Raw genomic sequence first — 26,707 nt, forward strand, 5'->3', positions numbered from 1 at the left:
CTTATTTTGGAACTGCCAAATAAGAGAGGAGAGAAGAATTGACACTAGTCATCTAAATACCACCATAGATGTAGTATGGGTGAAACCAAAGAACTACTATACTCCAGAATGAACATGACCATTATCAGAGGAAGCATATTTCTCAGAAAACCACCTCTCTGTGTCTGACCTTTCAGCCTCCATCCTCGAAGGAGAGCTACAGCCTAACTTCAAAAGATAAGCATGGGAACTAAAGTTTATAGCAGTCTGATACAGTATAAGAAGATGGGGGGAAAAAGACTTTATTGAGCAATCTGTCTTTATTATCTCTCATTTTTTCCAGCTTCAGTGGTGCCAGCTACATATTTCTCTTGATTTGTCTCATTGATTAACATAATTGCATTAATCTCAGAGAGAGATTTCTAATCTTGGAGTTTTCTGCTTGTTTTCAGAGAAGGTTTGTTTACCTGAAAGCCTGGTGATTTAGGGCTCACCCCACAGATATATCTCTTCATCTGTTTAAAAGTCATTCTCTCTTGAAACCTTGCTTCATTTAGATCCTTAAACTGTCATGGTTACAACTGTGCTCCCATCATGTGTAACTTTAGGCGCCTAATTTAGGTGCCCAGGTTTCTTTCATAGGTACTGTAGACAGACAATTTCATTCTCTAGAGAGTGGCTGGGAGTGCCTAAGCATGGAACTTATTTTTCTTCATGGATTATTTTGTACAGTACCTATCAAAATAAGATCATATTCCATGACTAGAAATGGCAGTAAAAATAAGAAATAGCAAAATATACCCTGAGGAACTAATTTGACATGAATCCTGTAGAATTGCATTCTACAGAGGGCTAAGTCCAGACTTTTCAGCTGCAGAAAGAATAGCTGACAGCCCATTGAGGAGTGAGCATGGGATAAGGGGGGCACCTTCATCCTGATGGCCAAATACAAAGCTAAGTACTTGACACCTTAGCCTGTTTCTAACCCTGTAGTCATCTTTTTATGTGTCGAAACAGTACAGAAAGGAAAAGTGATTCCTTTGTCAGTGGAGATTTCACTTGGGATTTCTCTTGTGTAGAAGTGGACTAATTAGGATGGCATCATGAAACAGCTGGAGTGCACCCCTGTCCTGATAGTAGGAGACCAGCTCGGTAGCTCTGTAGAAGTGCGCAGGTAGCTGCCACCATAAGGCACATGGTGCATTGCCATGCATTTGGTCTAAGACAGTCCTTATGCACGCACAAAACATAGAGTTAATTTTGTGTTAAATACCCTTCAGTCTCTACCTATAGACATAACAAATAGGAGTTTTCCCTTTTTTTTCTTTCTGGAGAACTTTGAATATTTCTGACAGGTGAAGAAGGTAGGACCACAACACCATGCTCTGATGGCGAGTGTAGCTATACCACAACATGCAGAGTAACTGCTTGTGGCTACCTGTATGAGGATTTTGTAGCTGGTAATGCTTAGTTTATCCCCCTTATATCTCCTTGTGCCTTTTTCTAGCAGTGTGCAACTCTGGGAATTGCTGCCAGAGTAGTATGTATCCCCATTTGTTTCTGTGGCTGTATCGCATCTGAATACCATAATCCCAAGCTTTGTATATGAGAGACTTTAAATTTCTGAAAAACTAAGCAGCATGAGCGCTGTTCTCAGTTGCACTGGCAAGTGATTAATTGTAGAAATTCTGAGCTCCCTCCTGAAGCTGGGATTTTTAGGGGGTGGGAAATTTTTGAAGGGAACAGGGAGTAAGAAAACTGACATAATAATTTATATTTAAGAAATAATTTAAGAAAAAAAGTACCTTTCCAGTCAATGATTGTAAAAGCTGAACATGAGTATGTCAGGATAATGCTCAAAGGAAATTTTTTTTGGTAGCATTATTTGTTGCTGAAGTTTTCTCAGCTGGCCACATGGTATTAGAAAGGCACCTGTTAGAAAGGGTGGCATAAACAGAAAAGGATGCTGAACCCACCCCTACAAATGAGTAGCTTAATTTGTGCATATTTGGGTCTAACAGAGCAATGCTATTGTCATAATCCATAAAAAAAGGTTTCTGAATATTTACTATATGATGAGTGCATTTATTATGCATTAGCACAGGAGAAGTCTGAAAGAGAAACAGCTCTCGTGGGTGCTGTTACAAACCATCTCATGAGTAAAATACAGGCTTTAGTAAAGAGTACAGAACAGGAGAAGACTTTATGGCTATAATGGCAGCAAAACGGAAGTTCTGTGGCATGTTAGTCTCTCAATTAGAACCAAAACAAGATTATGTTCTCCCTTCTGTTTATCAGCTGCAGAGGCCAGGAAGGGTTGGGGAGAGGAAAATAATTTGGGGCAGAAAGGTACCAAGAGGGCCGTTTTGTAGGATGTCTGTTGTCATTTTAGCACTGCTGCTGGAGTTATGTTGGTCTTGATGTGACATCTTACAGTGAAAGCACGTAGGGTATATATAATGAAAAAGGCATACAGGGAAACTTTTGCTAGATAATAAAGTTTGTCTACTTTTTCCAAACCATAAATCTACTTCTAATGCAGTTTCTAAAATTGTATGTACTACCTTCCTAGGCTCTTCCATCTATGGCACTATCTCACCAAAAAAACAATATGACCAACAGCTTTAAATGACCAAAAACTGCAGAGGGACAACCAAGCTGTTCTGGCGTGTTAGAAGAGCTGTGAGCCTCCTGTGGTGTGTCAGCAGCTTAGGGAGAGATATACCCTTCTCTGGACTTTTAAGTAGCATGTTTCTTTATCTCATGTTACGTTACTGCGGGGTGACTTTGAGCTCAGCACTTGCTGCTCTGCTGTATTTGTGCCTAGTGTCTTCAAAAACTGGATGTGCTGCTTGCATGTCATTCCACTTTGGCAAGTGGTCATTTATTTTGATTTAGCAGGAATTGGAACGAATATGACATAACAAGTCCTGTAATCCTTTAGGCTTCTAAGATTGCTCTTTATTAAACAAGACAAACTCCCGATGGTAGTTACAAACTCCTACAAATATGCTTTCCTAGTCTGGTTGCATCAGAGTTGGGCTACTTCTGTGCAACCCGTGGGGCAACAAAGCTTGGCATGAGTAAAATGTCCTCTTCAAAGTATTTTTTGTTACTTCTTCAGGTCACTTGTAGCTATTCTCCCATGAGAGGGTGATGAAAAGATTTGAATTTGTGCAGTTTAACAACACATTTTCTTTTGAGCCCAGTTCTAGTTCCATATCCCTTTTTCAAAACCATCAGTGGAAAAAGTCTGTCAAAAATTTCTGCCTCCTTGGATTATGTGTCCTCCTTTGGTGGTTCCTCCTGACCTTACTCTGCTTTTTTTGACTCATTCATGCAAGGGCAGTAGGAAAGCCACAGCTCCCTCACCAAACCTTCTCTCTGGCTCATGTCCCTTTCCGTGGCAGAGAGACGTGTCCATACGCTGGTTCTTCATTTTGGTTTCTCGTTATCCTAAGAAAGAAAAATTCTATAAAGTGTCTGATGGGGAAGAGTAGTTTGGCATTTGGAGCACTCTCATTTGGCTACAGGAAACATGAAAGGTATTAGGCATCTATTATTCTGGTCCTGTAAGCTCTTATTTCTCCATTTTATCTCTACTAACTTAGTGCTTTTCCTGCAGAGGTTTTGTAACATTTCCAAGTTCATGAAGATGAATAACACCATACCGAGCATGTCTGGGGACTACACAGACTCCTACACAGATCCAGCAGCCTTGACTCATTGTTTTCCTTCTGAATTCTTGCTTCACTTTGTTCCCTCCCTCTTACTTTTTCATTTTTCTGCTTTCAGACCCTCTGTCCCTTCTGCTTGGATACCAGCTATTCCAACTTTTTCCCAGCTCTCTGAGCCTTTGTTCTTTACATGCTTCACCTCTCTACACAGTCACACATACCCTTTGTTATCACTATCGGCTTACATTGTCTCACTGTTTATCTGTGCAATGAATTCTGCAACTTTCAATTTGCAATCAGATGAAGCTTTACAAAACTTTTGGAGCAGGCTGCCCAGGGAGGTGGTAGAGTCACCATCCCTGGAGGTGTTCAAGAAACATGTAGGTATAGCAGTCGGGGATATGGTTTAGTGGGCATGGTGGTGACGAGTTGATGGTTGGACTGCATGTTCTTAGAGGTCTTTTCCAACCTTAATGATTCTGTGTGATTCTGTGAAAACTCTGACTGTCACTTTGAAGCCCAGTTGCAGGCTCACAGTGTGGTCAGCTGTGCTGGGGATGTATCACACACAGAACAGAGGAAATGCAGACTCTTTCTAATGATCAATAGATGAAGACAGGAGCACACTCTTGCTTCAGGCACAGAACTTGATAATGTATTCACTTTCTTGCTTAAATGTTTCCAGTTATTCTTTTTGTGTATTAATATGTTTTGATAATACCTAAGTATGTTATGATGCATTAACAAATGCAAATGTTGGGATTGAATGTAAGGTTGTTTAAAGGATATATGTGACAGAAAAAAAGACCTTAATAGAAATAATGAGAAAGGGATGTATAAAGAGCACTGTATATTCCAAAGCATGGCTTGAACTATGAGGCTGCAAGTCTAAAAAGAGTGAGAGAAGTATGAGAGGTAATAGAGATCTTGTTTCATATTTTTGGAGCTGTTGTACCAATTGTTCATAAAACACTTTGACAGATTTATATAAATTCTGTTAAATAACTTGTTACTAAACAAACAGACAAACAGTCTGTTCCAGAGACCAGAAAATGCAATTGCAGTGAGCAAATCTGTAGCAAGTCTCCACTGCAAGACATTTAAAAGTCCCTTATGAAATCGTTCAGAATTTTTGAATTCTAATACTCTTAGAGCTGTAATAGGAAGGCAGAGGAGCGTGGCTCAAGGAGAACCTGCAGCTGCTCTGATGATAGCAAATGCTTAGACTATCATCCTTAAATAATGATTACATTAATAAGCATATTGGTAGGTAATGAAATGGCTAGCGAAGTAATAAGGATGGTGCAGGAAAATTAAATTGTAAACTGAAAAGCACTGGCAGAATACTTAGGAACAACAACCTTTCTAGTCTCTAACATATATAAGTATCAAGTGTCTGAGTATGAGAAGCTTTAATAAAAACAGCTGGTTGCCTTTAAAGTCATCCTAGTATCAAAACAGGAGGGAGGTGAAAGTCTGGTGTGGTTTGAGATATCATCTAGAGAAATAAAGCATAGAAAAGGCTAATTTTTCAAATGCAAAAGGGGAGCCCTAGATTTTACCTATATATCCCCAAAATGTTGTTCATGTTTACAAACTCCAGGTCTTTGTTTCTAAATACCTATGTGCATTTAAATTCAAGTACAGAGAGATTTATAAAGTCTGATCTTAAAATGTCTGGTCTGAGAGAGCGAAGGTTGGGCAGACTTTTGCTGCTGCCTGCTTTTTGACATTGTCCTCAGTCATCTGATTATACATAGTGGGAAATATTCTAGTAAAAATGCATTTTGTTGGAATATATCAATTTATTGAACCACAAGTGTTTTGAGAAAAAAAAAAAAATGTTTATACGTTATTTAAGGAGGGAGAGGGGAGGAAGAGAACCAGTTTGAAGCACCAGATCTGGTGGTTCAAACTGGATAGTTGTTACAAAAATATAATTGGTGTTCTACTCAGTAGAGTGCCAGAACATATGATTAACTTCTGTGGGCTTAAAGCACACTCATGCCAACAAACTCCTCAGGCTGGGATGTAGGGGGTTATTTCTTTAAAGGACAATTATAGTAAGCAGAAAGTGTCCAGTGCGGAGGCTGTCAGGCTGCACTAAGGTCTGGTGTCAGGACGTGATCAGCGGCTCTTGTGGGTGCTTTGCTCTCTAGCCTTATTCATGTGCCTCCTCTGGAGTGATGTGAAATGAAAACATGCCTCTTGAACTCCCATTAAATATTTCAGAGAGTTTCAAATCCCATTCAGCCAGAAGTTTCACACATCTTTCTTCCTAACATCTGTGCAGGGCTCTGAAATCTAGGAATGGAGTGTTTTGAACTGAAATGGGACTCTGCACGGACATCATGGCTGTGCATATGGCTTTGGACAGCTCCTGGGATGGACCAGGAGAGTAGACTGGCAGAACATTATTTGAGTTTTCCCTCCTGACATTGTCTCTCTAAGCTCCTTTGTGCATGTGCAGAGGAGCTTTTCTAAACATCACCTAAAGAGTATTTTCAGCTCCTGCAGGTTTTGTGTGGTTAGTCAACAACATGGCAGTCTCATGACTAGAAGATCAGATGGATGTAGAAAAACAGTTCTCCCTCTCCTGTTACGCAAACCTGCAAGACTAGCATGTGTCAGTGGTGTACTTGCATAGGCAGCAACAAATGAAAGTTATAAAAGACCTTTTATTCTCAGGCATTAGTCTTCACTTTTCATATGCATCAAAATCCTTAGAAAGCCGAACAAAATAACGTGTTTTTTCTATACCATATATTATGATGCCTCCTGCTACTGTCTTTTTCTGACCTGATTTAAGCAACTGAGAAGATGTTTTCTGAGTGCTTTTCTTGGAAAGAAGTGTAGATGGAATTAACTTTATAGCCATCAAACTAAAAATTTAGAAGTAACAGCACAGCACTGAGGAAGGTGTGCCAGGTAGGTAAGCTTGCTTTCTTGAAGTGTGTCAACTAAAAATAAAGCTAAAATTATTCTGTTAAATAAGCAGAATCTTTCCTTAGACTGAAGAGTAGTGATAATTGTGTTTTTTCCACTATTTTATTCTTTTTAGTTAAATTGCCAGCAAGCAGTTTATGTCTCTTTGTATTTGAATTAGGTGGCAGAGTTGTCCGGTTTGAAAATGTGACTGCAATAAATCAGTTTCTTTTTAATAGCCAAACCATGGGAGGAGAGAATTAAAGTACCACATGTAGTATTTTAAGAAGCATTTTAACCAGGCTGTAATCACATTTCATTCTTCTATAAGTTTGCATAAAATACCTGATCTAGATAGATTGCACAACTCCCTCGCTGGGAGTGCAATGGCAGGAGAGAGTTGTTTACCATTTCCAGCTCTAAAGCTTTCCCACTGCACAAGGGCTGATTGGTGTTTGTAGCTGTTTGCAGAATGGCTAGTTAATCAAATAAAACAGACCCCATTCCCTGCTGAATATAACAGAGGGAAGGATATAAATACCAGGGACTGTATCAAGATGAGTGGAAAATACAATGCATCTGTAATGAAAAAAACAATAGATAAGCAGTTGTATTATACAAGCCTGTAAGTACCAAGGGGTTCTGGTCATAACATCAATCAAAGAGCAGAAGCTTTGGTGGTTTTATCTCTCTGACCTCGGAACAGGATTTCCTTTTGATACGTTTGTAGCAAGAATTCTTAACCTGTGAGTAAACAAATCTAGGACATTGCACCTTCCCATTAGTGAGTCTTGTCTCTAACCGGGATACAAATTCCCAGAAAACCTCAAAATTTCTCATCGGTCTTCCACTAAGCACTGGCTACAATTCCTGAGTATTCTGTTGTGTAAGAGAGGGATGGCCAGGACATATTTCTTGTGACTGATCCAAGGTACTGCAACATATCTTGCTCCAAAAACAGTCTGAATTTGTGACCTCTGGCAGACACTGAAAAAATAATCTGTGCCCTGCAGCACGGAGAAATGATGTGGTCTAGCTTCCTACACTGAAGGTGGTCAGAAGAAGATGACAAATCCAAACTTTAAAAACCTCTAAATTTTGTTTCATGTGTGGCAGGAGTTCTGAGTGGTTTTGTTTTATGTGACACTTCAAATATACACTGGGGAGGCTGCTGGACTGGGCCTCTCAATTGTGAGTGGTACACTGTCACCTCATTCATGGGCTTTCACTGAACATTGGTATGAGAAAGGATACCAGTATGATCATCCCTTATAGAGGAGAGACATACAGCTACTGCTTGCTAAAAAGCAGAATACAGCATGAAAAAAAATTAGGTACTTATATAGGTACTTATATATAGCACTATCTTCAGAATCAAAATTTTGACCTCAAGTGATAAAATTTTGCTTAAGTCTTGTCTTTATACACAAGCTGTTATATGAATGTCTCTTGGAGTTCCAAATGTTGCAGTTCACAGCATAGTCTGGAGACAACAGGCAATACTGTAGGTGCAGATCAGGCAGGTATAAACAGGAAAGGCGGGAACAATATCTCACAAAAGGAAAATGTGAGCATCAGTTAATGAATGTTTGCAAAATGCCTGCAGTCCTTCAGATGATGCTATTATTAAATTGAACATCTTTGCTTACGCTATTCGATTGTGCTGAAAGCTAAATGATGGAGATAGATAGTTTTCTTTAAACAGTAACTTATTCTTGATTAGCTTGGTCATTAAATCATTTTGGATTTAACAAAGTGAGCAGCAGATGGAACAACAAAGAGAGCAGGACAACAAAAAATGAGAAATGATAGGAGATCATGGAAAAGAATCAAAGTAGACAAACCCAAAAGTAAATCAAAAGAGCTCATACCAGAATTCTGGCTAAAATAACAACTTACAACATATGTTTGGGAATGATAACACTTATGGAAAATACTCAGGGTGTTATTTTGTCCTTCTGTAGGTGCCATTAACAACCTTGATTCAGAGAATTGTACTTCTGAATATGTCCTCTCATGCTGTGGTGTTGAGAGTCTCCACACATTATCAGACATGATAGTAGTTTTGCAAAATTTAAATGAAGTTTAGTGGAAAGGAGTAGAAACATCAGCCAAGTATGTAACTCAAGATCCCATCAATTCTTTGCATCTGATGGTTTTTACTACCCTTCTCACTGTACCTCTCCACTCCCAAATGAATGTCTTACTTTTCAAAATCTTGACTCACCCAGTTCAGGCTCATCACCTGTCTTCTCCATCCGTTTCTCCACCTTCCTAGAACATCCCATCAAAGGTTTGCCCTGCCTTTCTACAACTCTCTTTCTCGTATCTTCAGAGTTAATTGCTTCCTACATCCAACATAAGAAATCATTAGCTCAGATTTGGCATCCATTTGTCCAAATTGATCTGCGGAATCAAACCTAACAACTCATAGAGAGTTTTAAAGCAGTTATGTTTTATTCACCGGAGGGTGACAGGGTGGATCACTGCAAAAATGCCCTGCGTGCCCCCACTCTTTTACAAAGGCATTATTTAAAGTACACATACATACATATTCATTAAATTTAGGATGGGTTAAGCTAATTAGTTCCAAGAAATTTTTAACATAAGTTCACTCCCATTCGCACTTGCGCACTGCCTCCTCTTGGTGCTTCTTAGCACCCTTGTAGACTGCTAGACAAAACAAAACCAGCTTTCTTACTTCAGACTGCAGGTGTTGCATATCAGTTCCTTCTTATCTTGCTCTAGACTGCTCACATACCAGGCACCACAAGGCCTTTACTTGGCCATGATAGCATGGAATAGCTTGTTAGTTATTGTAAAAACACTCAGTGGTGTAGACCTCAGCTCTGCTTGTATTTGCATCCACCAATTTGGAAGCTGACTTGACTCTTCCAGACCTCGTGAACTAAGTAACATGGAGGGAAAATCTCGTAAGAGCAAGAATTACTTTACACAAAATTATGTCACATCCAGATCCATTCCTAGCTGTATGAAGTCAAATTGCATCCAAATAACAGAGAAACTTGCAGAAGGTTTGTTTTTAATTTCTTTCTAATAACAGTCCTAGGCCTGGTGGAGTTTCTTCAGTCCCCATAGTGTTTTACATTCTGTGTGTGACAGATAATGTGTCAAATTGTATTGTATCCTTCCATGATTTATATTGCACACATTCTAAATGGCTTTCAGTATGTTTTACTTATTACTACTCTATAAAATTTGTAAGCTATGAGGTGTTTCTAACACTCCATGACAAGTTTTATGTACATTATATCACTGCAGTTTTGATTTAATTTTTATCATATTATACTCAATCTGTAGATATTTTTATTATGCTATTGCCATATTTTATGCCTGTACAGGTCTACGTTTTATCTCTCAGTTCATGCACCTCAAACATTGCTAGGCCTAGGTTCTGCACTGAGTGTGTGCCCCATGTAGGTACAAAGTCCATTGAACTGACTATTACTTATTCAGTAGCTGCCAAATGATAGGTGCCTGCTCTGGGCCTTAGATTCCCAATGAACTTGCATTATTGGGCTCTAATTTGAAATATGACAAAAGGAATAAACATAGCTAAAAAGAAGTCAAAAGAGACGGGATAAAATATTACTGTGGCTTTATCTTCTTTAGCTACAATAAAATACACTTCTCATAGGTGTGTCAAACATAAGACAAAGGAGGAGATATTTTCCTGGCATTGTATTTCCTTAGCTTTCTTGTATGCATTTTGTGAATTAAACTTTTTCTAAAATTTAACATGAATGATACAGCAAAAAAGATGCTAGGTTGGACTTGACATAGATAGATGTCCATCAGTAAGAATTATACCTTCCATTTTGTATGAAGGGATCATATTTGCATTGCATATGATGTTTTAATATAACTGAACAAAGGAGATGTATCTACTCGCAGAGCACTGTGCAGTTGCATAGCTCTTTGTGTGGGTTCTGTGCACAGGTGCACACATGCAGCTGCTTTTCCTGGAAACTTGGTCAGGCATATATCACCAATTTGTAAGAAGCTGAGTATCATCCTTTAATATCTCCCTATGCAAGTGAAGAATAAAATTGTGTTCACTGTTTTCCATTTAAAAATCTACACTGAAGGAATGATGAACACGCCAATACAATAGACCTGGGCAAGTAAGTTGTTTTTTTTTTTTTTTGCTTTGACAGCCAGTTAAAGTCTTTTCTCCACCCTTGTCACTGTGCTGGCAGCTCACGTGTTCCCAGGTGCAGTGAAGTACTGGGACTTCTCTCTAGTTTTTCCAAAGCCAGAGAAAAACTGCAGTTCTTCACCACATTTAGTATATGTCTGTCCAATGTACTATCCCTCTAATGGCATAGTTCTGTAAAAGGGAAGGTATTTTTAAGTTAGATTGTGATATAAATTTAACTAACAATTAACCATCGGTTCAGATATTCATTCTTCTTGTAGTCAAGGTCTAATTTGTTTTTCAGTAAAATAAGTAAGACGCTGAAGGAAATAACATTTGCAAACAAGGTGGTGGCATTTTTTAAGCTATCCCCACACAGGTACTAGTGATACCTGCCACACATTGAATGAAGTGCTAGAATGTCAAGTTGATGATTTTATAACATTATTGCTTGTGTTATTAATTTTACTTTCCTGTTGTTTGGTGCTAACTAATAAAATTATTTCATTCACTCAAGACGTTTACTGGTGTACATGATGGGCACTTAGCTGTCCACGTTGCATGCACAAATACCTGATTTGTAAGGGCATTGTGTAACTAAGAAAATCTCAACTGACGTTCCTAATTCTAGGTGAAATGCTACTTCATTTTAAGAAGGCAAATCATCTGATTGTATTGTATCATCAAGATTAAAATTGAAAAGCCTCTGTACCATCATTTTTTCCATTCCATAAATATTTTAACTACACTTTTCTCGTTACTCATCTCAAAGACACCTGGGCATTTTTATTAATGTGGTAGGACAAGAATGAGTACTTGAATTTAACCCAGCTGTATTATATTTTTCAAAAGAACATCAGTGATGTGAGGTATACACATCAAACTCAAATTCAGAAAATAAATAAGACTGGATTACTAATTACATTGTATATCTACCAAAGAATTATTATTTGTGTTTATGATATGGTGAGATTTCACAGCATATTTTGTCCAAGTTTGAATCTGAGAGGCTTGAACAGAACATAAGGACATAAGTTTCAATGTTTTCTCAGACTTATGGGGAATCTAGAGTAAAGCAGGAAATAAAATTGCTTGTTTTATTAATGATTCTATTTATGTATGTTTAGACTTTTTTAAGATGCCTACAAACATAGATCAAGTAAACAAGAGTGAATTGTCATTAAGGATTTATCCACTGGAATATTACAGTAATTGAAACTGAAACTGTGTAAGGAAGGATGCATTTTAAAACTTTGTTTATCTTTAAAAGCTCTAAAATTATTAACATGTTATCATAGGATATTTCTATATTTAGCTATTAACTATTGATCAAAATGTTTTTTTCATTTTGAAATGTTAATCCATTGCAGGGAAAATAATTCAGGTTTAAGTCAACTTTTCAAAATAAAATATTCTCCAGTTTGGATTTTCTTATTGGTTTTGGTCCCAAGATTTATTATACTTTTCCTTAATTCAAAATCTTCAAAACTTCTTGTACAGAAAGATAACTACTTTCTGTCCAGCTCAATTTGTCACTTTCATCAAGGAAAAGCTCTGTGTTTAACAATATCTCTCTGAGTTTGTGTGAAGTGTACTCTCAGGAATTTCTGTTTATTTCTGTTTCGGGAGAAAGAAGGTATTAGAAATCTTTCATGAAAAATATCAGTCCTGAATGAATTCTTCAGCACAATAAGGAATCAAATGATTGTTTTACAACTTTTTTTTTTTTTTTTTTTTTTTACTTGATGCTTGGCTGCTCTTTCATAGTTCTGTCAACTGTAAACTCATTTCTGGCATCTGAGCTATTGTGTGGGCAGGTCAGGATGAATTAGAAACAAATATAATGGGAGTCTGTGATTTGCATTTCATTCATTATTGACAAAGATGTGCAAAATGAATGCTATAGCCTTGGATGGGTGGAAATGCCTGCACAAATTGTAGCTAGACATGAACTGATTTGTGTATCCTTTAAAGCAAAGGCTGTAAGTATTTCACTTTGTAAGGATGGAAAAACCCATCTTTCACCTGAAATTAGAGTTGCGATAAACATATAAAATCCTTAGTTGGATGTGGAAAGTGCACAGATGCATACATTATGCTGGTTTGGGTGCTCTCTGAACTTGAAACTTGTTCTGGACACTGTTTACATCTTTATTTGCCTCTATACATAAAGAACCTGGGTGTCTGCTGCTTTAACAATTAACTCTTAACAATGCACTGACCTGGGGATACAGGAACATTTATTTGAGCAGAATCCACCACCTGGGTCACATGGTGAGAAAGGATTGACCCACCTGCAGGACACCTGATTGGGCTTAAAACAGTTGCTTTAGCAGAAATTTCTCTGTGGAGTTTTCTGGAGTGCTTTGCTGGAAACCGTCCATGGTGCCAGTCTGTGCAGCAGCCTGAAATTACAGCCTGAAAGAAATAGTTAGTTAGAGACACCCCATGATAGCCCTTATTGAACTCTGAGAGAAAGGGGATGTCACGTATCACTGAAAGGTAGAAACTGTATGTAGCTTTCAAGACTACCAAAGTCTGTATGACAGCAAACTGATGTGGTAGCACTGAGCTTTATGATCTAAAGCTGTTCCTTCCTGCCCCAGCCCAAGCTTGCGAGGTGCAGTGCAGATTGCCAGCAGTTAGTGTTCCTTGTCTCCCACAGGGCACCAAAATGAGGGGAAACATACTCAACTGTTGTGCAGTGTAATTTCGGAGCGGGGGGGAAAAGAGAGTCTGGGAAGCAATAATTTTGGAGCTTCAAGATATTGTGTCTAGATTGGCAGTGCCAAGCTGGCTCCACCGAAACCTGTGCAGGAGATACTTATCAAAGAGAGAAGGATAAAATGTTTCAAAAGAAGCTAGTTGAATGCTTTTGCATGAGTAGTGGGACATCCTGAATCCTATCACTACTATGAAAGCGATCAGAGATGTTGTACAAGGAATATAAAAAGCTGAAAGTTAAGTCAGTTTCTTTAAAATCAGTTTCTAAAATGAAACTGTGTTGTTCTTACTGGTTCTTTTTCAATGACATCGGTAGTTTTGCAAAGAATTTTCTTGTGGTGAAAGTTCTTTTTCAGATGATGAATGGTTTTGATGAGTAGTTTTTTGACTTTTTATGATTTTTCTGACCTTGCAGTTGGTATTCACTAAGCATTTATTTGAATAAGGACTGCTGGCCAAGAATTGCAGTTAGATTGACTCTACTTCTATTGTAAAGTATATGGACAAGAAGGCTTCTGTTAGTATCTTGCTGGATTGATTTAAATTAAAAAGTGGTGCTGCTTCTCTAAATTCACCTGCATTTATCTTCTTCATGATACTTTATTCCACAGATTTTTTTCACCCAAATTAAGAGGATTACCCTGTGTACATTTCCTCGTTTAAATGTTCTTTTATTGGGAACTAGCTGCCACAAAAATACAAATATATCAGAAGCGGATAGTAATTTAAATATTTGGTTTGAATTTGCTTCACCTTTGAGACTGCCACTTGGCTACAACCAATTTAAGTTTTTAAGGAACCTGAAGTATTTCCATATCATATCTGTATAGGCCCTTCCCTGGTGATACCCTTAAAATAGTATCCATTAGTATCTGCAGCACTCAGTTACCATAAAATAAATGAGAAACTGACATTAACAAGATTGTTTCCTTACCTTTCTAAGGTCTACTTTTCTGAGATTTCTTTTTTTTTTTTTTTTCTCCTTTTCCTCTTCTAGGCCTAATTATTGGTAGCTGTCATGAACCTGTGGTTCAGCTACACATCGGTAATCAGCGTGACCTGCTGCCTTTTTGGTGCTTTGCTGTGATTACCTGGAGAAGCAGCTGGCTCAGTTATCCCACCACCCTCAGAAATTGTACCTTTTTTTGGCCTCTGCTCTGTTTTGCTCTGCTTGTTATTTTCTTTCTTGTAACTTAAAAGATGCATTTAATTACAATGGCAAATGGGAATTCACTGAGCACTGGAAAAATTCTAACACAAAGACAATCTCTCCTTACAGAGAGAGAGAATTCTCTCATACCTGAGTAATTCCTCTAATTCCAGCTGAATTATTCGAGGTCTGTCCAGAGTAACAGGCAAATGTATGATCATGAGGCTTTTCTCAGGGAGTTGGTGGTAGGTTGGATATGAGGAATTAAGGCTTTTCCTGATGAAGATTTGTCTGGAGCAAATAGACATGCCATTGAAGCTGAAATGACAATGTAATGAAAGATAAACTTCATACTGAAGAGGAGAAGAGGCTGGGATTTCTAACATCTTCTTTCTTCCCTTAAGCTCCCCCGTGTTTCATTTCCTGCTGCTGTTTGCTCCTAGGCACTAGTTCAATAATGCTTTTAGAAATGATTCTGCACTTTTCTGTTTAAATAAGTACAAAGAACAAGTTTCAGTGTTTGTCATAGTGCCCCTTGAATATAAATAGCTTTCTATAGACCTGCAAAATGCCATTCTAAAGGGTTATTATTATTATTTAATTAGCTGCTTGACTTGATGACTGAATAGAGTTTTATGTACATAGGAATTTTTATTCTGTGATCTACTACCATCATGGGAATCCAACTCCCGTCATGCACCACAGAGCTGTCAGACAGATCTGTATTCTGCCTGCCCGATTGCATGACAGCATTTCACTCTTGAGTTATGCATATCAGCCACATGTGCTGGCCTGCAAGGGAGTGTGGGGCAAGAAGCTCCAAAATTGTACTTCAGAGAAAGTTTAGTTTTGGGAGAACTCTAAATTAATGGGTTAGTTTTAATCAACAAATCTGAAACGTGATATTTTATTTCACTGGGGTCCAAATAGAAGTTAGCTAGAATTGCGCCCTTTGTGAACAAAACCAAGACTTGAAACCTTTCTCCCTGGAGGGAAACAAATTAGCAAATGGGAATTTTTCTGAAAGCAGAAGATCTGACTTCTAGTTCAGTCCAATAAACAGCAACTTCATTGGCCTCTTGCAAGAGGATTAAAGAGATCAATATGTCTCCATTCCCTTCTGCTGAAAAAAAACTCCATTGTGAATGCCATCAAGCTATCTAGCACCATCTGACAATGTGAAAAAAAAAACCGCTGTGGTGGTTTGGGTGGATTCACCCCTTTGGCGCCCAACATGGGGAAAAACCAGGACAACCACACTTTTTATTTTTGTCTTTTCCCATTTTGGAGCGCAATATCCACATTGTGTATATTAGCTCTTACTCGTACATTTGCATGTTTGTTCATTTTTGTTCTCTCTTCTTCATTCTTCATGTAACAACAGCCTTGGCAAGGCTGTTTTGTAGAATGCAGTACAGCCCTCTGCAGTCTGCAGCTGCTGCATGCTTGCTGAATATGCAAATATTATGTAAAAAAAATAATTTCTATATTTATATATGCTAAAATCTCAGGTCCACTCTGATAGGCATAGGGCTAGCTGTATAGTCAGTGCGGTGGAATAGTCCATATTGGAGAACATGACCCTCAAAGCACTGTATGGAGCAAGTGATTGATCGGTGTCCTTGGTTGTTTTTAGGTCAGAGCTGGAGTTGCCGCTGCTGTGCTGTGGAAGAGTCTGTTTCTGTTCATGTATTCTTGGCTAAAATACAACTGACAACTTCTTAGGCAGGGAAAGGTGTACAGCAGTCAAAGGGAAAGGATGATGCCTGACTCGTAATGGAAATGAGTAGAAAAAGAATCACCACTGTGTCACCGGGGTGTAGGAACAGGATATTCAGAAAATGTGCTTCATCAGCATTATCTAATAATTTTCAGATTCTCTTCCAGAAAATTAATATCATTTTAATCAGTTGAAACTTAAGACTTCCCTGGCCTTAAAATTTGTGTTGTTTCTATAACAGGTAACACTTTTTATGTATGATTAAATATTTTTAAAAGAGGTCTGCAGGAAAAATAACTACCAGTTCTGTTTAATCTGCACCCTATTGTGTGTATTTTTTCTTTCATGAGGATTCTTTATATTTCTTTAAAAGAGGAATTTAAAATACAGAAAAGAGGTTGTCCAAGAATTCAAGTATGTAAAATTACAGTAGTTGGTTGTTGTTTACTTAGAAATATTTTTTTCTGAAATGTATAATTTTCTAGACCTAGAAATGTATTTCTAGAATGCTGGAGTTGTTTACAAATACATTACTTAACCTACTCTGCATGAACGCGTTAGCTGTAGAAAGAAATCCTATCCACATCCGTGTTGGCATAAAATATGTGCATATGCAACAACATAATGGCTTTAAATGCTTTCCTCATATAACTCAACTGGTTTTTGGTGGAGTCATCAAAGATAAATTTTAACTAATATCTACAGGCAGGGCTTCAGCAAATAAAAATCTCATAAATGTGCAGTGACAGAAAATAGAAATATAACAGCTATAGAGAAATAGTTTTACCGTCTATGTGCTGATGGCCCATATTTTGTGTAACAACTTTTTTATAGCAAGTCCTTTGGAAATGCTCACAAAATCATGAAGTCAAGTCAAGCATATCTGTCTGGTACCGTACCTCCCAGCTTCACTTAGTGACCAGTGTAGCACATGATTTCAAAATACTCTGATGAAAAACTAACAGATTCAATTTTGGCTGTAAATTTTCTTTTCCCTGTGGCAGTAGCTATCACATACTCCAAAAATCTCTCTAGCCTCTGCCATACTGACAAGCAGGATACCATGGGGAAGGAGACCATTTGAAGTGTCAGTTCTCTGTGCACTGGTGGACTGGGAAGCCGGGGTTGCTGCTGAATGACAATATGCTGCCCTCCTACAAATGTTTCCCTGGCAATTTTGGGCTGTGCAGTCATGTATGAATGGCATTCAAATTTGCCACCATCCTGAAATGTTATTATCTCAGCATAAAATGTCAATATAATGATGTGGAAACATAGAATCAGGGATGCAGATCTGTGAGTAGTGAGTTTTGTATAATACAAAGAACCCCTTCTTTTTCTTAAGAGTTTTTGCTTGCATTTAGCCCCCATAGTTTACTGACTGTAAGCTCCTTAATTTTTTCTCATAATGCAGAGCTGGAATTTTTGCCATTCATTTTGAGGCCCAAAGTGGAAGTCTTCAGTGTAGCTATTGGAAAGACAGAAATATGTGCTTGTCATAGTGAGTAGGAGTGAGAGAAGGATATAGATTTTTAATTGACATTTTTTTTCTGAAATTCCTTTCTTTTTTCACACAGAGTATCATCTCCCCTTTTCATAGTATATCTACCCCTTATTTATAGGTGTAAATTTGTGAAATATCAGCAATGTTCTAGATATGCTATACTCTAGTAAAATTTTATTTAGATCTTTAGGCTAAAACCATTCTTAAGCTGTGTAAAAGATCTGTGGGCAGATGGATTAGACTATGAATCTCAGAAGAAGGGTGTACTAAAAAGGGAATCATATGCCTCCTGAGCTGCCAGATAACTAATTCTCTCTTAGCAAGACAGGTGTTTTTCTCATATATAAAAATTAAGAATTGGAGACAGTTCAAAAGTAGTGTCACTGATAATGGGAGGACTGAAATTATAGATTTGCAAGAAAAGATTAAAGAAAGCTATTTCTAGCTCAGCTAAGTAACAGAAAGGTTCATCAATAATTGAAAGATGTCAGCCCCAGAGTGAGAGTATTTAGAACTGCAAAGGAAAAATAACTAGGAATGAGACAAGAAAGTTAAAAAAAAAAAAAAATAGTAAAAATATGTTGAATAACAATGAAAACTGGTAGACTGAGAAGTAGTTCCATAAGGAGAGTGATTGCAAGCACGACAATTGCATCTTAGGTTTGCTCTATGGATTTGAATTCCCTACATTTGTAAACCAACAGGGCAAAAATGCTAAAAAGGATGTATTTTATAGCACAGAACAATCATGTGTTGAAGGTAGATGGCTGGGATGATCCCTTCTGGCTCTTCAATCTGTTTTCTGCCCTTTGTGTTTTAACTGAGGATCACTGTAATCTTATCTATGAAAAGTAATATCATTGTGGGAACCTGAACTCTTGATAATATCAGGTCTGCTTTAAGGATCTTATGTATGCCACTTCATAACAGATATTATTGACAGTAAGTGCTTTTACCACATTTATATATTCTCACTGTGAGTTGTTTTACAGCAAGGCAGCCAAATCAAGAGAATTTTTCCTGACCAGCTGAGCAGCTGATAAGTCTCTTTACAAGCACTTAGGTGAATTCAATGCACTAAGACCTTTAAAGTGTGGGTTAGGACAAAAGCAGGTGTCCAAACATAACCCTCTGCTCTTGCCATTGCCTCAAAGGTTATCTCCCCACATGTAAAATTACTCATCTTTTGAACCCCACTTTTCCTTAATTCCTTTGTTTGTTAAGCCCATCTGATCCTTTTCAGGATTCATTTCCCCTCTTCTGATCTTCTGGTTTTGTTTCCTATTTCCCTGCCTTGTTGTCTGCACATCATGATTCTTTTTCAGACTGAGCTGTTATCCCTTAAAATGCTCCTAGGAAGGGCTTTTTTCTCAGTCATACTATCTAGTTCTTAGTCAAGTGGTGCCTGTAGGAAGATCAGAATAACGCAAGCTAGGAAGAGCTCTGTGAGTTGTAGTGCCTGTAAGACAAGCATGCAAGTTGTATAAGTTGCATTGTTTGTTAACAGAGTTCACTTCTATCCCTTATTCCCCAGCTTTTTAGGTAAACCTATACCTCCACCAAGAGGGGAAAAAAATAAAAAAAAATAAAAATTCTTGACCATTTTCGGAGCCTGAAGATTACAAGTGACCCAGTCCTAAGTTTGTGTGTGTGTGTATTTTGAAAAGAATTTTCTTTATCCTGCCAATCATGCGGAGTCCACAGATAATACGGTTCCCTTTCTGCTCCAAAATCTGCACAAATCCTCTCGGTACCATGCTTACGAGTGGAAATAAGAAATATTCCCTTTCCAGGCCTGGAGTGTCTAATTCAGTTTGATTATGCATGAAAAGGAATGTGTCCCAAATGCAGTCATTCTTTATGTACTACATCTTGTGAGCAAGCAGCCGGTGTGGCTTGCTTCAGTAACTTTTATATGTAAACAGTCTTTAAAAACATAATCTACATTGTCAAAGCCTAATCTAAATGATGTACTGACATGGCTTATTTTGATACGCTGACTTGGTTTTGAATTCTCCCTGGATTGCCTGGCCCCAGATGGCTTTTTTGTGTTTTGTTTACTTTTCACTTAGCTGTCACATATTTATTCCCATTAGATGTACAAAGTCAATGGATTCAACCTAGTTTTACAGCTTAGTTGGCTAATATGGCATAGGGAAAGCGCTGAGTGAAGTCAAGCAGAGGGTCAGGAAAAAAGCAGTGTGATTCTTCAGATCTGACATACAGACCAATGAAACAGAAAACTGGTAAAAGATCTCGTAGAGCAGCTAGAGTTTGGGTTTTGTTGGGTTTTGGGGTTTTTTTTCAGAAAAACATGGCTTGACTGGAAAGTAGAAATTCACTGAAATAGGGAAGGATTTGTTTAGACTGAATTTCTGTTTTTAAAAGCTTGCTTCTGAATAAATGCTGAAATTTTCTGTACATCCCATATATTTAAATGAAAATGAAACTGGATTTGTTTCAAATGTGAATGGTTAGTAAAATGTTATTTTAAAAGCTTTTCAAAATAATGAGTTGTTCTGGATTTATCTTAGTCAAACAGTTAAAATGTCTTACATGATCTTGCTGTATGAAAGTCTTTGAGGATATGTGAAAATGCTTCATGCTGAGAAAAATAATCCCAAAAAAACTAGTAGGCATGATCTTGCCCACAATCATGCACAGAGCCTAGAAGACAAATGGGTGTTCATGATGTCTACGGCAACCTGAAGCATGACTGAAATGTGGACCATCTTGAATGAACAGTGGTCTTCCATCTGGATAGTCATGCCTACCTTCCCACACTTCTCCCAATGTGAATATCTACCTTCCCTCTACATAGTTGTTTTCATGGCTCAAAGAAAAACTTAGTGGGGCATTCAGGGTGGAATTCAGCACTGATGGAGGGAGCCTGAGGTTTCCTTTGTTCCCTGAAGACGGACAGTACAGGTTTCCTGCACGGTGCTGTTTCACTGATGGCACATTTTTCTCAGATCACATTTCTTCTTTTCCTGTTGAGGTGCTCAGCCAAAGCACTGTATGGCACCAGTCACAGTGCACTTTGTGTGCAGGCAGCTCTTGGGCACTTGAACTTCATTTTCTTTAAAGAACAGATTGTGCTGAAACTGCCACATTTTTATCTCCACTGACTTCCTTCTGGACTTGACAGTCCATAGTCTGAGCTCTTCTTCTGTTTGCCACAGGTGAAATACGGGAACTACGCCTTTGTATGGGACGCAGCGGTGCTGGAGTATGTGGCCATCAACGATGCAGACTGCTCTTTTTACACGGTCGGGAACACTGTTGCAGACAGAGGATATGGGATTGCACTGCAGCACGGTAGCCCCTACCGAGACGTTTTCTCACAAAGGTAAGGGTTTGGAGAAGGAGGAGCAGCTCCTAAGGGAAGGTCTCTTTCAGCTCTGGACCCTTCTTTTAATCTAATTTTCTGTGAAGGGAAAACATCTTGTGCTTGCAATCCACCTCATTTTTTACATAGGCATTCATTTCCTTGGAGACATAAGATTATTCACTTTTCTAGGAACTGCATTAAAAATACTTTGTGGTGCTCTTATTTTAATTGTTCTTGTTTCTTTTGGAAAACATTAATGAGACAGGCTGAACTTCATTAGCAGGAAAATGAGGAAAGAATTGATTAATTTGTTGTAGAGGGACAGCATAATTCAACCCTTCCTGTTACAGAAGCCTTTTCTTATAAAGAAAAAAGTCAACTTGGACACTAATGGGAAAACTGAAGGGAATGAACAAGAACATTTGATGTTTCAGTGAAAAGACTCCTGTTAGTACCCTTAAGCTTAGATGCTTACCCCAGTACTAATCGGTCTCTTGGGCTACAAAAGTGAGATCTCTAGAGATGCTTCTGATACTGTGTTTCTACTAGAATCGGAAATACTAAATCATTGTATGTACTGTACTTTTGCAGTATTAGTGCTTCACTCTAGTATTGATTCCTAAATCAGGACATGTGTGAAATGTAAAAAACAACATAACATTTAAGAAATGTTACATCTGCAGTCTGGCTTTTAGGAGAAGATATGGGATAATCTCATGATCTTTTTCCATTCTGAACCTATTCTCTCAGCCCGGTTTCTAATGGTTTTTGTTAGATGCATGTCACAAAATTTTACAGTTGCTGTGATGGAATTTCTTTCATGTGGTTGCCATAATGAACATGAACCATTTCATCATACGAATACACTTCATTCAGGCTATTGCCTTTGCCTTCAGTCCATGGAATGAGGTAACAATATGCAGATTCAGAAGAATCACTGTCTACTCATGCACAGTGCATGAACAGAGAAGGCTTGAATTCTTTGAATCAGTTCTGTGTTGGGAGTGATTTGGCTGAATTTTGTTCTGACATAGCAGTAGCATAATACAGAAGTTCACAGGATCAACAAAAAAAATTAATTTCAATTAAACATATATGTGCTTTATCTATTACAATTAGCATTATAGGCAATTATTTATTGCATACTTTAATGTTCCAGCCATGACTAGGCTGACTGCTGAAAATCTCTGGTCCTGTAATGTTCAGGGTCTCCACACAAAACAAAGGAGTAAAATTTCTTCCTGTAATCTTTCTAAGAAATGCTTCCAGCTGTTAGAGATCTCAGGTGCTAGTTAAGGTGTTAAGTCATCCTCTTCAGAGCATTACCCATGTAAGCTTGAGTACAAAAATTTGAAGACAAAGGGGAGTTTCATAGGCTGTGTTTTTATTACTAAATAAAATGAACCTGCCAAGTGGCATGGCATGGCTCATGCCCACACAGATGAGCATGCTTCTTCCCCGCTGCTACTGCTTTTCAAGTCACAGTGGATGTATCCAAGCTGCCCCTTAGGGACTGCTTCTGACATCATTTATATACTTGTTATAGTTCTTGGTACATGGGGGAAATGGTCATGGCTGGTTCTGGTAAGTGGTTATCTTTGTCCCAGTATTCTGTAGCTGGAGAGGATAGGTTACATCTCCTTCTGATACACTGCCTTTAGCACTGAATCACTGGTCTATGCAGGTTTGGCATTTCCAAGTACAATTTTATTTTGTAACAAAATTTCAGCATTTCAGTGTATTATTATATCTTGAAGGTGTAGGAAAGCAGAAAGAAGCATAAAAATTTGCACATATATAGCTCTTTTTACCTGAGGATCTCTTTGAAGCAATGTTTAAATATTAGTACCTCTCAGTAGAAGGCAAATGCCATTTCCATTGCATGATTAGGGAATCCATAGCATAAAGAGACTTAAATGAATTCCCAAGGTCAAATATTTTTTCCTGGTGGAATCAGGGATCATAGGCACTCAGATTTCCTCATTTTCCATTTCCTGCTATAGTTATTAGAGTTCGGGTGGATGAAGAAAGGGATTATTTGTGAGATATTGGGCCAGAGGAGGGTCTGGATGGATACGCAGAACTTAGCACTGATGAGAAATAACTCATTGCATTATCAAGAGTAATGGTTGAACACGGAAATTGGAATTTGCTTGGCATGATGCTACCTACTAGAGAATTTAGAGAGCTTGAGATACGTATTCTGAAAAGATGTGTGCTGCCCCTTAAATTTCTGTATTATTAAAGTATATTATATTGCACTTCTAATTATGTCCATCAATATAAATTTACAGTCTGAAGCTGTGAAACACCATATAAGAAACAAACACATGAAAGAGAAAGCATGCTTACAAGGTAATTTACAAGGTTTTGTTCTAAAAATCCTTCAGTACTGTTCCTTATGATTACTTCTGTGTGATTTTCACAAATCATCTTTACTTTTCTTCCTGATGAAAAGGCTGAACAACCTTCAGCTGCTGCAGCCTGCATGCTAAATAGAGAGGGAAATAGATTTCACTCTATAGGATTAGGAAATGTTCACATGAATATTTCACATTCTTTAATGCAGTAGGTAACTAGTTGGAAATATATTGGCATTTCTTGATCTTTCCCAAAATAAATATATTTATGTGAAAATACAGGGCTTCTCTTTTATGAAATTTCATATAAACCCATAAGCTGCACAGTGTTAAATCCCTAGGGTGCAGCTGTGAAAGGTCTGGCAAGCTTACAGGAGATTTGATCTCAGTGCAGGAAGCATGGGCAAGAGTTTAAGACTTTTCATTACCTTTTCTGAACATTCAGATGATTCCCTGAGAAACAGAAAAAAAAGACAGAGATGTGTAAACAGCCACTCCTTCTCTCCAATGCTAGGAGGGCATGAGTTATGGTCAAGAAAACACTGTGATGAAGTTCAGGATTTCCAAAAACACTCTATGTTTGGGATGTCAAAAACACTCTGTGTTCAGGATTTGGGATTTCTGAAAACACTCTACGTTTGGGATGTCTGCTATGTTGTTCTCCAGGAGATTAACACATGCAAAATATTGTGGCCTTTGGGGACTGCAACTATATTCACCTGCTCTGTGAAATATTCCAGTCACTATGGGAGTTTACCTGTCAGTTAGGCTACTTAAGAAAGGCATTAAATCTGCAATCAGTTTGAAACGCTGAGGTGCCATCAAAACACATCATATCATTTCCTCCCGTAACTGATCGTGATGGAGTGTGTCCCTTTATACCACAGGCAGTTTATGAGGTGCTAAAAAAAACCTGAAACAACCAAGAACACAGTGAGAGCCAAAGCCATGGTGATGGTCCTAGAGGCCATATGTCTGTATTTGGGATGTGGGACCTCAGCTGGTGACCACCTGGCTATCTGGTATCCACTGCACTGAAGACTCACACAACCTGCAGTGTTCTGAGCACAGTGCAGAGCTGGTGCTGATAGCTGCCCTGCTCCCAGCCTCAAACTGTTGCTACCAGTGGTGCTTGTGCATTTGCAGCGGATGCAGCCCTACCAGTATGGAATGAGCCTCCAGTTTCCAAGGAACCAGAAAATGTAAATGCTTGTATTAGGCTACAGCTAAATTAACACAAAAGGTTCAATATATACTTGATTTTAAATTGATGCAATTAAGCAAGTATCATACAGGAATTTGTTACTATTGAGGTACACTTGCTTGCATTGGTTCATATTGTGTTTATAATTTTACAGGTGTAAGGTGATGCCTATACCCTTTAGAGAGTAGAGTGAATGCTCCTATGTATTTGAACCAATGCAATTTAAAATCAGAATTGTTCTTACAAATGCAAGTTTGGGTATAGTGAAATATTAGTGGAGAGTGTGGCAAAATGCACACCACTTAGAAACTCCACGCACATTTGCTGAGCTTTTAAAAACTTAATTCCAGCCACACCACAGAAGATGAAACTCTGTTCAGGATTATACTTTCCAGACACCAGGAAATCTAACATTTTGGGATGAACAGAATGTTTTTGATGAGAAAAGTTATACCATTCAAAGCGCAATATCAATATGCATTCAAAAAAACATTTTGTGCTGGTATGTTTTAGTGAAGGAGAAGGGTAACCAGCTGAAAGCACTGTAAAGAAACTGGTTTTTGAGACCTTTCTTTATCATATGCAGAAAATGTCTTCTAGGCAAAAACAAAGACATGAGCAGCAGTGAGTGGTCTGACTGCAGAATGAAATTGGCTTTTTGCTATATTGGGGTCGCAAAGTGGCTCACTGGGGTCCTGTGACAACTCTGTGTCTAGCACAAATAATATAGAAAATAATCTGGGTAACATTTGAATGATGGACCTGTTGTAGCATCCTGATGACTTCATGTACATGTTGCAGACCTTCAAAAACACATCTAGCCATGCCGTTCAGCGGCCAGTTGATGTGCTCAGGTAGATTTCTGTCCCCTTTTCTTTGCCACTAAGACTCAACCTTCTGAGCGTCAGCAGCTTCCAGGCAATGTGTCAGTTTTCTCTCTATATATATTTTTCTTTCAAGGTAATGGCAGGGGCTTTACTAATGGGAACTGCCAAATTTCCTAGGAGAGTTTGTAGAACGTGTCATTTGGTTCATGAGGAACTGTGTGCTGACTCTATATTTGATGCCTGTTAAGAAGTCTTTTCAGCCCTAAACTTTAAAACTTCCATTGCACCCCTGGGAGGTATAAATATAATTGCAAACTCTTTTCAGAGTATTTCATTGGATGTCTATACTTCCTACAGTCCAGCAGCAATGGATCAGGTGCTGCGCTGGTGGCTGATTTCTGGTGAGGGTCAAGGAGGGGATGTCAGCAAAACATTCGGATCCCGCTCATGCCCCCACTTCCTCTGCTGGCTGACTTTCTTCTTCTGCACTACAGTCCTGGCCACACAGGACGTTCGAGGCAGAGGCACTAATTTTGTACTCACCAGAGGCCAGAAGCCAGCTTTTCACTGAAGTAACTATAAGCTATCAACAACCAGTACTGCTTAAAAATCAGGCTGACGTTGTTTCACATTCCTTATATCCCAAGAGGATCCATGTGTGTTCTACCCCAAAGATTTCACTTTTAAAGAAAAGGAAACAGTGACAATAGAAAAAAAAAGGCAAGATGGCCCTCAGATCCAACAGTGGTAGGACTCTTTCTTGTTGTTCATCAGCTGTGCTTCCCCAAATGGCACTTACCTAGGCCAAGCACAAGCTTAAGAACATTTGAAGTTGTCTGTGTGTCAAAACAAGAAGCAGCAGTTACACACCTCCTGGTGGTCATCTGTGAGAGGTGGATTATGTGATGGTGCAATGTATGGAAGGTACAACCACCAGATAGCTTCTGCAGAAATCTCAGACTGAATTTGGCATAAATCACAAAAGGTCACAAAGAATTTGTGTTGCTTCTAGAGAAGCCAGTCACTTTTTTTCTGTCCTGGGGTGAAAACAAAATGGAGACTTATACTGATTTCCCCATGGCAAGCCTTAAGATACCTTTCTAGCAGCAAGTGTTGCACTTTTGGATGTCCAAAACTTTGGAGGCAA

At 38.4% G+C, this 26,707-nt stretch overlaps 1 protein-coding gene across 1 annotated transcript in view; it reads left to right on the forward strand.

Moving 5' to 3' along the window:
• Positions 1 to 21,187, forward strand: part of GRID2 (glutamate ionotropic receptor delta type subunit 2) — a gene marked incomplete at both ends in the record, with an annotated part of 68,010 nt that extends 46,823 nt beyond the window's left edge. The window contains one exon of the mRNA XM_010174771.1: positions 21,021 to 21,187. Coding sequence (XP_010173073.1) covers positions 21,021 to 21,187 — 167 coding nt within the window. The remainder of the gene's footprint in view (positions 1 to 21,020) is intronic.
• Positions 21,188 to 26,707: the final 5,520 nt, after the last annotated feature.

This window comes from Antrostomus carolinensis, unplaced genomic scaffold, assembly GCF_000700745.2.
Source record: "Antrostomus carolinensis isolate BGI_N321 unplaced genomic scaffold, ASM70074v2 scaffold3219, whole genome shotgun sequence".
In the NCBI taxonomy this organism is placed as follows: Eukaryota; Metazoa; Chordata; class Aves; order Caprimulgiformes; family Caprimulgidae; genus Antrostomus; species Antrostomus carolinensis.